Genomic DNA, 12274 nt, shown 5'->3' with positions numbered 1-12274 from the left:
CAAGTGTCGCGGCCAAAGATGCCGTGTAGCCTTAGTCTAAGTATGATTGTTCTCAGTAAGAGAAACCAGGTAATCTTGTAGATATGATACCTTTTAATAGCTAACAAAATACATGATGTTACAGCAAGCTTTCGAGTGCTTCTTATCGACCCTTCATCAGGCTAATGATGCCCTAGTCTAACAATTTCTCTTCATTAGAGATGAGCGAGCACCGAAATGCTTTGGTGCTCGTTGCTCGAGTCGAACTTTTTGTAATGCTCGAGAGCTTGTTGCGAGTAACAAACCCCATTGAAGTCAATGGGGGACTCGAACATTTTTGTATGGGACCGATGCACCACATAGGTGATGACTTGGCACATCAGAAAGTCATGGAAACACCACAGAAACGGATAGGGAAGGGCAGGGGCAGCATGCATGGCTGCATCTGAGGCTCCCAGGTCCCACTATTAAGCAAAAATGGGGGCAAGAGCCTGGCGGTCATCCCCCTAACAATTTACTTGGGACAAACCCTCATTAGCAAGGCACACATGCTGGCACATCTTAGCTAAGCACCACACTACCTGCAACTAGAGATGAGCGAGCACCAAAATCCTCGGGTGCTCGTTGCTCGAGTCGAACTTTTCCTATTGCTCAAAAGCTCGTTTTGAGTAACGAAGCCCATTGAAGTCCATGGGGGACTCGAGCATTTTTGTATGGGACCGATGCTCCGCATAGGTGATGACTTGTCGAACACCAGAAAACATCAGAAAGTTATGGAAACACTACAGAAATGGATAGGGAAGGGCAGGGGCAGCATGCATGGCTGCATCTGAGGCTCCCAGGTCCCACTATTAAGCCAAAATTGGGGCAAGAGCCTGGTGGTCACCCCCTAACAATTTACATGGGACAAACCCTCATTAGCAAGGCACACACGCTGGCACATCTTAGCTAAGCACCACACTACCTGCAACCAAGGACAATCCCTGCCTGCGGGTGACACAGCTGCCTCTTTTCCTGGGTTACATGCTAAGTAACTGACTACTCGGACGAAAAGATTCGGGGTGGGGCGGGGGGCAGCGTGGCCGAGTGGGGAGTAGCAGTGGGGAACAGGGGGGAGCTCTCTCCCCCCCCCCCACTCCCCTCTGCAACCTCCCGCTCACCCCCGGTGCCCCCCGAATCTTTTCGTCCGAGTAGTCAGTTACTCGGAAAAAGCGGTGCTCGAGTGCAAAAACGCCCTAAACGAGTAGGTTCGCTCATCTCTAACGATCATCATTCCAATCCCGTGCCACCTCCGTCACAAAATTGTCTGGAGCTGCAAACGTTGGCATAAAGGGGATTCAGGTGCCAGCACTTCTACACATCTCCACAATGCAGCAATACTCTGTGTGGGAAGCATGCGAGCGGGCCCAGGGTCAGGCTCGGTCCCAGCCTCCACCTTATGTGACCCAAGGTGCTGCGAGTTACATAGCAATGGGAAATCCATGTGTCCCCACACAAAAGGTGTCAGATAGCTCAACACCGCAATGGGAAGTGTTTGAGTTCCTTGGGCTCACCTATGTTGTCGGTGCACAAAGATGGTATTACACAGAAAGAAATCAGAGTGCTTAAACATGGCAAAATTTCACCCCGCCAAGGACCTCGGCCTCGGCCCACATTTCTGCCCTAGTCAGTCAGTGTATTTGTTCCAGACAGGTAATACACCGCGATGGGAAGTCTTTGTTCATCCACAGCATAGGCGAGCCCAAGGAACTCAAACATGGTATTACACATGAGGAAATCAGAGTGCCCAAACATGGCAGAGTTTCACCCCACCAAGGACCTCCGCCTCGGCCCACATGTCTGCCCAATTCATTCTCTGTATGTGTCAGATAGCTGAACAATGCAATTGGAAAGCCTTTGTGCACCCACAGCATAGGCGAGCCCATGAAACTCAAAGACAGTTTTAAACAGGAAGAAAAGAGAGTGCCCAAACATGGCAGAGTTTCACCCTGCTGAGGAACCTCGACCCACACTTCTGCCCTAGTCATTCAGTGTTTTTGTGCTAGATAGGTAAAACACCACAATGGGAAAGCTGTCTGCACCCTAGTCAAGTCAGTCAGTGTATTTCTGCCAGACAGGTAAAACAACGCAATGGGAAGTCCTTGTGCACCCACGGTATTACACATAAAGAAATCAGAGCATCCAAACAAGGCAGTTTCACCCCGCCAAGGACCTTGGCCTCGGCTCACACCCTCAGTAATCGTGGGCATAAAGCGGACTTGGATGCTAGTACAGCTGTGAACGTCTCTTTAAAGCAATTATGGTTGCTTTAATCGCTCCAAAGACTGGATGAACCACAAAGAAGTTCCACAGGCCAAACCTGGCGCAGTTGATTCTTTCCCCCAGGACCTTGGCCTCTGCCCAAACCCTCAGTAATCGTGGGCCTCAAGCGGACTCTGATGCTAGTGCAGCTGTGAATGTCTCATTATTGCAGTAATGCTCCTTTTGTTTGGCCCAAACCACTGTCTCAGATAACTGTGGTAACATGAGAGAAAATACATGTTGCCCACCGCTGATCCCCTGACCCCAAGCAGAAGGAGGAGGTGGCATAATAAGGCAGAGAAACCATGACCTTGGTAGGACCCGCAATACTCTGTGTGGGAAGTACGTGAGCGGGCATTGGGTCAGGCTCAGTCCCAGCCTCCACCTTGTGTGACCCAAGGTGCCATGAGTTAAATAGCTTTGGGAAATCCATGTGTATGTGTCAGGCAGCTAAACACCGCAATGGGAAACCTTTGTGCACCCACAGTATAGGCTGACGCCAGTAACATTTCTGTAGCAAGAGTATAGGCGAACCCCTCAAACCTTTCAGTAGCAAGTGTATAGGCGGACCCCAGTACCATTTCTGTAGCAAGAGTATAGGTGAACCCCTCAAATCTTTCAGTACCAAGAGTATAGGCGGATCCCAGTAACATTTCTGTAGCAAGAATATAGGGGGACCCCAATAACATTTGTGTAGCAAGAGTATAGGCGGACCCCAGTAACATTTCTGTAGCACGAGTATAGGCGGACCCCAGTAACATTTATGTAGCAAGAGTATAGGCAGACCCCTGTAACATTTATGTAGCAAGAGTATAGGCGGACCCCAATAACATTTATGTAGCAAGAGTATAGGCGGACCCCTGTAACATTTCTGTAGCAAGAGTATAGGCGGACCGCAATAACATTTCTGTAGCAAGAGTATAGGCAGACCCCAGTAACATTTCTGTAGCAAGAGTATAGGCGGACCCCAGTAACATTTCTGTAGCACGAGTATAGGCGGACCCCAGTAACATTTATGTAGCAAGAGTATAGGCAGACCCCTGTAACATTTCTGTAGCAAGAGTATAGGCGGACCGCAATAACATTTATGTAGCAAGAGCATAGGCCGACCCCTGTAACATGCTTGTAGCAAGAGTATAGGTGGACCCCAGTAACATTTATGTAGCAAGAGTATAGGCGGACCCCAGTAACATTTATGTAGCAATAATATAGGCGGACCCCAATAACATTTATGTAGCAAGAGTATAGGCGGACCCCAGTAACATTTCTGTAGCAAGAGTATAGGCAGACCCAGTAACATTTCTGTAGCAAGAGTATAGGCAGACCCCAGTAACATTTATGTAGCAAGAGTATAGGTGGACCCCAGTAACATTTCTGTAGCAAGAGTATAGGCGGACCCCAGTAACATTTATGTAGCAATAATATAGGTGGACCCTAATAACATTTCTGTAGCAAGAGTGTAGGCGGACCCCAGTAACATTTCTGTAGCAAGAGTATAGGCGGACCCCAGTAACATTTATGTAGCAAGAGTATAGGCGAACCCCTGTAACATTTTTTGTACCAAGTGTATAGGCGGAACCCTGTAAGATTTCTGTAGCAAGAGTGTAGGCGAACACCTAAAAAATTGTTTACCAAGAGTGTAGGCGAATGCCGAAAAAATTAGTTAGATAACAGTATAGGCGAGGGCCTGAAAAATTGGTGTGCCAAGAGTACAAGTGTACCCCTGAAAAATTGCTCTACCGCGAGGGCAGGTAAAACCCATAAACATTTCATTAAAGATACAGCTCGCTGTTGTTTAATTTGTAACAGAGCCTGGTGGCCACCCTTTGAAAAAAATTGGTTTCTGTTAAAGAATCAATACTTTTGAAACTTTGAAAAATTGTAAAAAACTTTTAAACAGAGCCTTTTGAGCCACAGAAAAATGGCAGTTTAGCATGATGACATGCTGTTTTAGGAGGAGTAGTAGTAGTAGGAGGAGTAATAATATCCGAGAGTGATTGACAAAGCTAATTCCCTCTTTTTTTGTGTGATAGAGGATGTATTTTTCTCCTCTAGCAGCGAAAAGAATCATTAGGTTCTGCTGCTTTCCGCCGGTGGAGAAGAGAAGTCTGGGGAAATCCAGCCTTTGTTCATCTTTATGAGTGTAAGCATGTCGGCACTGGCAGTTGACAGGCGGGTACGCTAATCTGTGATGATTCACCCTGCTGCACTAAACACCCTCTCTAAAAAGACGCTAGCAGCAGGGCAGGCCAGAACCTCCAAGGCGTACAGCGCAAGTTCGTGCCACGTGTCCAGCTTTGACACCCAATAGTTGTATGGAGCAGAGGCATCATGGAGGACGGTGGTACGATCGGCTACGTACTCCCTCACCATCTTTTTACAGTGCTCCCTCCGACTCAGCCTTGACTGGGGAGTGGTGACACAGTCTTGCTGGGGAGCTATAAAGCTGGCAAATGCCTTGGAGAGTGCTCCCCTGCTTGTGCTGAACATGCTGCCTGATCCCCGCGCCTCCCCTGCTACTTGGCCCTTGGAACTGCGTCTTCTGCCACTAGCGCTCTCAAATAGAACTTTAGCATCACTTTTCCCACCACGGCCTTGTGATATTGCATCACTTTCATACCCCTTTCCTCTTCGGGAATGAAAGTGGAAAGGTTCTCCTTATACTGTGGGTCGAGAAGGGTGTACACCCAGTAATCCGTGTTGGCCAAAATGTGTCTAACGCGAGGGTCATGGGAAAGGCAGCCTAACATGAAGTCAGCTATGTGTGCCAGGGTTCCAGTATGCAACACATTGCTGTCCTCACTAGGAGGGTCCTCCTCCTCCCCCTCCTCTTCAGCCCATACACGCTAAACAGATGAGAGGCAAGCAGCATGGGTACCCTCTGCAGTGTGGCCAGCTGTCTCTTCCCCTTCCTACTCCTCCTCCCCCCCTCCCCCTGCCCCTCTTTCTCCTCCAAAACGTGCTGAGATATAGACATAAGGGTGGTCTGGCTATCAAGCGACATACTGTCATCCCCCGTCTCCTGTTCCAACTGCAAAGCTTTTCTGGATGTGGGTAGGACGTGAGCGGTCCCAGGCTCTGGCTCGTTCCCAGCCTCCACCAAGTTCACCCAATGTGCCGTCAGGGAGATATAGTGGCCCTGCATGCCAGCACTTGTCCACGTGTCCGTGGTTAAGTGGACCTTCCCAGTAACCGCGTTGGTGAGGGCACGATTTATGTTGCGGGAGACATGCTTGTGTAGGGCAGGGACGGCACACCGAGAAAAATAGTGGCGACTGGGGACCGAGTAGCGCAGGACTGCCGCCGCCATCATGTTTTTGAAAGCCTCCGTTTCCACAAGCCTGTACGGCAGCATCTCCAGGCTGAATCATTTGGCAATGTGCACATTTAAAGCTTGTGCATGTGGGTGGGTGGTGGCGTATTTCCGCTTTCGATCCAACACTTGTGTTAGCGACAGTGACGCTGCGCTGAGAGACATTGCTGGATGGAGTGGAGGACCATGGAGGTGAGGGTGTGGGTGCAGGCCGGGAGGCTCTCGTGCCTGCGTCCTGGGAGGGGATTGGATCTGTGTGGCAGGTTGTGGCTCAGGGGAAGAGGGACTGATGTGACCTGGAGGCAGTGAATGTCCTACCTCCCACCTTGTGGGGTGCTTGGCCATCATATGCCTGAGCATGCTGGTGGTGGTGAGGCTGGTAGTGGTGGCTCCCTGGCTGATCTTGGTGTGACACAGGTTGCACACCACTGTTCAACGGTCGTCGGCGCTCTCACTAAAAAACATCCACACCTTTGAACACCTAGCCCTCTGCACGGAGGTTCGCCGCGAGGGGGTGCTTTGGGAAACAGTTGGGGGATTCTTTGCTCTGGCCCTGCCTCTACCCCTGGCCACTCCACTGCCTCTTCCAACCTGTCCTTCTGCTGCACTTGCCTTCACCTCTGAAGCCCTGTCCTCAGTAGGCTTAGCAAACCAGGTGGGGTCAGTCATCTCATCGTCCAGCAGCTCTCCCTCTGAATCCTCTGTGCGCTCCTCCCTCGGACTTACTGCCCTTACTACTACCTCACTGACGAGCCAACTGTGTCTCATCATCCTCATCCACAAAAAGCTCTTGAGACAGTTGCCGAAGTCCCCAGCCTCATCACCCGGACTCCAGGAACTTTCCAAATGTTGGGCATCGGTCACGACAAACTCCTCAGGTGAGAGAGGAACCGTTTTTTCCCACTCATGGCAGGGACCCGAGAACAGTTCCTGGGAGTCTGCCTGCTTAGAATATGTCATTTTCACAGAGTGAGGAGGCTGGGCGGAAGGAGGAGCAGCCAAAGGATTCAGAGTTGAAGTCCCTAGGCTGGAAGTAGTGGACTGCGTAGAAGACTGGGTGGTCGATACATTGCTGCACGCGTTTCCTGCCATCCACGACAGTACCTGCTTGCACTGCTCTGTTTGTAATAAAGGTCTACCACGCGGACCTGCAAATTGAGATATGAAGCTGGGGAGGCCAGAAATTTGCCTCTCTCCTAATCCCTCTCCAGCCGGCTGTGATTCACCACGCCCAGGAACTCAGCCTCTGCTCACACTCTCACTTGGACGCCTGCGTCCGCGTCCACGTCCTCGACCCTTACCCCTACTCCTCATCATGGCGGATTAAGAATAGAGCAGGGCCCAAATAAATTACCCCACTGTACAGCGCTGACAACTGTGGCTTAATTCACCGCACACAGAGACTTGTAGATAGCGGAGGCTCTATGCTGTGACTTGAAAAAATTAACCCGCTGTCTTGCGCTGATACCTAGGGGTAATTTACTGCTCGCAGAGACTTGTAGATAATAGAGGCTGTATGGAGTGGGAGAAGACTCTAAAGTTAGTGGATAGTGCTGGTAACTGCGGCTATCTCAACCCCCGTCAAGGAAAGGGTATTGTGAGATGCTCTGCAGAGTGGCAGAGCTGAAATACTTTGCAATGGCCTAGAAAATATTACAGTACTGTTTCACGGTAAGTGCTCATTGTAAGGCACTGCAGGCTGAGAATGCTATAACTGCAAGGCTGGGAACAGGCCTAGATGTGTAATACAAAAGTTGGTGCACTACTGCTCCCAGCCAGCCATAACTATAATGCACACGGTGAGTGTAGCCCTAAGAGGGACCGCTGGGGTTCTTGCACAGAGGATCAGGAGTCCTGTAAAACTTTCCCTATATAGTCAGCTCTGTCCCTAAACTCTGCGTAATGCACTGCAGACTGAGAACGCTATAGCTGAAATGGCCTGCACAGTCCAAGATGCTTAAAAAAAAAAATTGGTGGACTACTACTCCAAGCCAGCCTCAACTATAATGCACACGATGAGGAGTAGCCCTACGAAGGACCGTTGGGGTTCTTAAAGGCAGAATCCTACTCTAACACTATCCCTGTATAAGCCTCAGCACTTTCCCTAACCTCTGCCAGCATGCGTCTGAGGCGAGCTGTGGGCGGGACCAGTTTAAGTACTCGGGGGTCACCTGATTGGCCCAGCCACTCGCTACTGTGGTGGAGGGGGGGGGGGGGGGAGAGGGCTGGCACGCCACTGCAGGAAGTGGTAATGCCTTCCCCGCATGTCTATTGGCTAGAAAATGGCGCTAAACATGCGGGGAAGAAAATGGAATTGACTCGAGTACCGCGTGGTGTTCGTCTTGAGTAACGAGCATCTCGAGTACCCTAATACTCGAACGAGCATCAAGCTCGGAAGAGTGTGCTTGCTCATCTCTACTCTTCATCTTTGAGGCTCCTGACCACCACTCAAAGTTGAACGTGGTTTACAAGGTATAAAAGGTTGGGGACCCCTGGTCTATAATATTAAACGTAGCAGGCAGCCCCTTGTATTTCGCAGTTAGAAGTTCAGTGACAAGTTTATAAAGTGGAGTACAAAACCTGCGAACCAGACTGCAAAGAGTGAATTTGAGGGTTAACATTCAGATATTTAATGAAGCAAGACTATACTAGAGGTTCCATGGGTTTGTAAGGAAAGGTTAGAGAAAGGGCAAAGCAGAGAAAAAGTCATGAAAATGGGAGTGATAGGGAAAATGTGATAAGAAATGAGAGTGATTGGATATTTCTGTTAGATGGGGAACTGCCAACGAGGCATTTTGGAGCAAAGAGAGCAAAGAGCATTTCCAGCTCTGTAGGACATAGTGGGACCATGTATTGTATGGGCTTCCATTCATTTGAATAAACACCATGTAATGCTACGGCACATAGAATTTGTGCAGATTCCCTCAGCAAGAAGGGTCATGGCAAAAAGTTTTTCAAAGTTGGGAAAAACATGTCCAAACCAAAGAACTTAACAGCTTTAGTACAACATTTCAATAAGCCTTTAAGTGCACAGTAGAGCTATGTTCACAGAGCCTATATGGTGGCATGAGCCCATAGACACTCTATGTGGAACCATGCAAACCCCGTAGTACAGAACTGTCATACTGATGGTACCGTGAGTCCTATTACTGAAGTTTCCTGGCAAAATAAACTTGTTTCTCCCAATCTATAATGTTGGGATTTTTTTTCATATACGAATCGTTTTGTACTATTACCATGTAATACCAATTCGTGCAACCTATACCCTTTACATTCAGGACACGCGGCCAACATACATTGTTAGCTTTAGCTTATTTGACTTTCATGTTACAAAGGCTGTTTTAGGACAGAGCGGTGGCTATTTTTGTGTTTTCCATCGATTCCGAGTACAGGCAGAGAAGAACGTGCTGATAAAAGAGAAGCACCGAGGTCTTATAAAGTAACGTGTTTGAACATCACTCCAAGAGATAATGTTTAATCAGTGTTGCAACTTCGTCACACAGACATCTAAAAATCAAGGTATATTTTCAGTGCAAAAAAAAAAAAAGGAGGTAGTTACCGGGAGGCGGAGCTTGGCTTCATTTTATTAAATGCCCACATCAGAGCTAATATCAGCAAATGTGACCCTGGTTGCAGCCTCTTTCCTGTAAACCACTCTGCAGCCTAAACATCTACCCCTACTTGCTCCCGGAGGGCTGAACTGCTCTACGAGGCCCTAAAGATGACTCGGATTTTGTCTGTGTTTAAGGCGGCCAGGGCAGGGGTTCTCAATGCAACTGCCCAGCATCATCATGGCTTTGCCAAGCCTGGTCTCCGGTTCATGAGTGTTAAGGTATCAATGTATTATTTTTTTGTTACCTGATGTTATAATTAGCATTTTAGCTGTATTGTATGTTGCATTGTTATTCTTCATTGGGTATCCTTATGATATAGATTATATAATATATACATACTATATGGAGCTACAGCTATAGCAGGATACAAGCTTTGCCCACAGTTTATACTCTGCGGTGTAAGTTTCCATTAATGACAATGGGGCTTATTTACTAATACTGCCTAAAAGGTAGTGCAAACATAGACTAGACAGTCTTAAAATATGCCAGATTTATCACACTAGCTCTACTGAATGATACATGTGTTGAATTTTTAAACTGTCTAGTTTGAGTTTAGACCACCTTTTAGTTGCTTAGTTTATGCCAAACATTGCACCAAAATTTTGAAGCAATTTGGCACAATTTAGGTCCCATCTCTTTTATTTTATAAAGGAACACCTCTTTTTCAGACACAACAAAAATAGTGTCTAAGGGCTTATTTACATACGTGTATATCGGCCAGCGTTTTCATGGCCAGCCGATATACGCTTCCATCTGAGCAGTTCCCCCCTTCCCTCTTCCTCACCGACTCTCTGCCTCTCGCCTCCTCTCCTGAATTTTCAATTTGCTGGCTGCAGACAAGGTGCAGGAAGGGGGCGGGAGCTTAGCTCTGCCCCACCCAGCCTACTCCCATTGCAAACAGCTGGAGGGGAGGGGAGAGGCAGAGAGGCAGAGAGTCAGTGAGGGGGAGGGTAGGGGGAGACTGCTCAGATGAAAGCGCATATCAAACGGCCGTTATACGCTTGTGTAAATAAGCAACATGGTAGGTTACAGGGGTTGTCCAGTTGTAAACATTTGATGGCCAATCCTCAGGATAAGTCATCAATAGTGGATTGGTGGTGGTTTGTTGCTCGTGCCAACTGCTGATTAGCAGTTCACTAGGCTGATGCACTTCTGTTCAGTAGTAAAATTCTGCAGAAAGCAGATAGCTCTATTCTTATGGTAGTGACCAGGCTTAGTATTGCAGGCCAAATTCCCATTGGAATAAATGGGAGTTTTGCCTGCAATACCAAGCTTGGCCACTGCAGAGCTGTCTGCTCCCTGCATATTTTAGCTCAGTGCACAAGCATGCTGGCCAAGCAAGCAGCTGATCAGTGGGGGTCCCAGGCAGCAGACCCTGCCAATCTATTATTGATGACTTATCCTGAGGATAGGCCATCAACAATTTACAACTGGACAACCCCTTTAAATACTGTACAGTAGATTGTCAACAAGAAACTATATACTAAAGTGATTGTCTTGTAAACACGATCCCTTTTATAATGCCAGCCAGGTGGTCAGCTTTGATCGCCAGGAAAGTTGTGGCTAGCCATACACTTTTTCTGATTGGCCCATCATGGATAAGCGTAAGTTCACTGGATTGTAAGTCATAGATACTTAGGGGATCTCATTCATGGTGGGGGGTCCTGAGTAAGGATCTTCCCTCTTTGACATCCATATGTCCTAATTGTGCTATAAAAGGGGGTTGTCTAAGTCAGACATCTACAAAATGACAGCCAGTACTTAGTGCAGTGTATAATAGAGCATGACTAAGAGTTAGTAAAAACCACCTTTTTGTAACAGTGACCAGACCTGTCTGTGTACTGTTTTTGGAGGGACCACAATTACACTTTCAAAGAAATCTAGATATAAATAAAAGAACAGCAAAAATGTAAGATGTGGAACGTTTTCACTGGGAAGGCCATTTTATTCCTTAGATTAATGTTGTGATAATGAATAAACACGCTAGAGATACTGATGTACAAACAGGTAACAAACAGAATTTGAAGTTTGGTCCCCATTTTAGCCCACATGTAGCTTTTTTGATAAAACTTGGTGCACATATTAAAACTTGCTTTACATCTGGACAAAGGCAATAAAAATACAAAAATACAGTAGTTATATTTGATGCTGGTTCTTCCATGGACAAGCATAAATAGATATACTTAGATATCCTCTAAAGTGAGAAATATATAATTCTTCATCCCATATTGCCAAATTAGTTGACTAGTGATTATATACTGCCTTTGATTTGTGAAAAATGTTAATGTGAATTTTTTATAATTACAGTATAACTCATGTGAATAGGATTTGAATACTGAATTCACATGTAGTGGATTGCGGTGCATACTGCAGATTTTCAAATTTGCAGAAGACTTACAGATATGCCTCAGATTTTAGACTGAGGTTTGGATTTCAAAGCAAAATCCATGGCAAAATAAGCATGTTATACATCAATAATTTCTTGTGTCAAATCTATATATATAAAGACGAAAGCCCTCACTGACTCACTGACTGACTTGCCACTAATTCTCCCACTTCCTGATGTCATAGAAACATGAAATTTGGCACAAGCATAAATTATGTCCAAAATAGGAAAAGTTAATGGGTCCCAACTCGATTATTCAATTGTAGCGCAAAAGAATAAGCGTCCAAATTTTATGTACGTAATCCAATTCTCCAACTTCCTGATGTCGTACAAACATGAAATTTGGCACGGGCATTGATTATGTCCAAAATAGGAAAAGCTAATGGGTCCCACCTTGATTGTTCAATTCTGAGTGCAAAATAATTAGCATCCAAATTTTACGTACGTAATCTAATTCTCTCACTTCCCGATGTCATAGAAGCTTGAAATTTGGCACAAGCATTGATTATATTTATGTCATAAATAGGAAAAGTTAATGGGTCCCAACTCAATTATTCAATTCTAAGTGCAAAAGAATTAGCGTCCAAATTTTACATACGTAATCTAATTCTCTCACTTCTCGATGTCATTTTATATAATGGAAACGTCGCATGGATAAACACTTGTACCAAATTAACTCGG

The 12274-nt window shown here is 46.6% G+C and overlaps 1 protein-coding gene across 1 annotated transcript in view; it reads left to right on the top strand.

Annotated features, from left to right (window-relative positions):
- Positions 1-9239: 9239 nt before the first annotated feature.
- CPS1 (carbamoyl-phosphate synthase 1) overlaps positions 9240-12274 on the top strand; it is an 87460-nt gene continuing 84425 nt past the window's right edge. Inside the window, exon 1 of the mRNA XM_066575629.1 lies at positions 9240-9425. Coding sequence (XP_066431726.1) covers positions 9315-9425 — 111 coding nt within the window. The 5' untranslated portion in view covers positions 9240-9314. The remainder of the gene's footprint in view (positions 9426-12274) is intronic.

Source organism: Eleutherodactylus coqui, chromosome 8, assembly GCF_035609145.1.
Source record: "Eleutherodactylus coqui strain aEleCoq1 chromosome 8, aEleCoq1.hap1, whole genome shotgun sequence".
In the NCBI taxonomy this organism is placed as follows: domain Eukaryota; kingdom Metazoa; phylum Chordata; class Amphibia; order Anura; family Eleutherodactylidae; genus Eleutherodactylus; species Eleutherodactylus coqui.
Note: the sequence above shows the minus strand (reverse complement) of the source record. Positions and strands in the feature narration are given on the sequence as shown.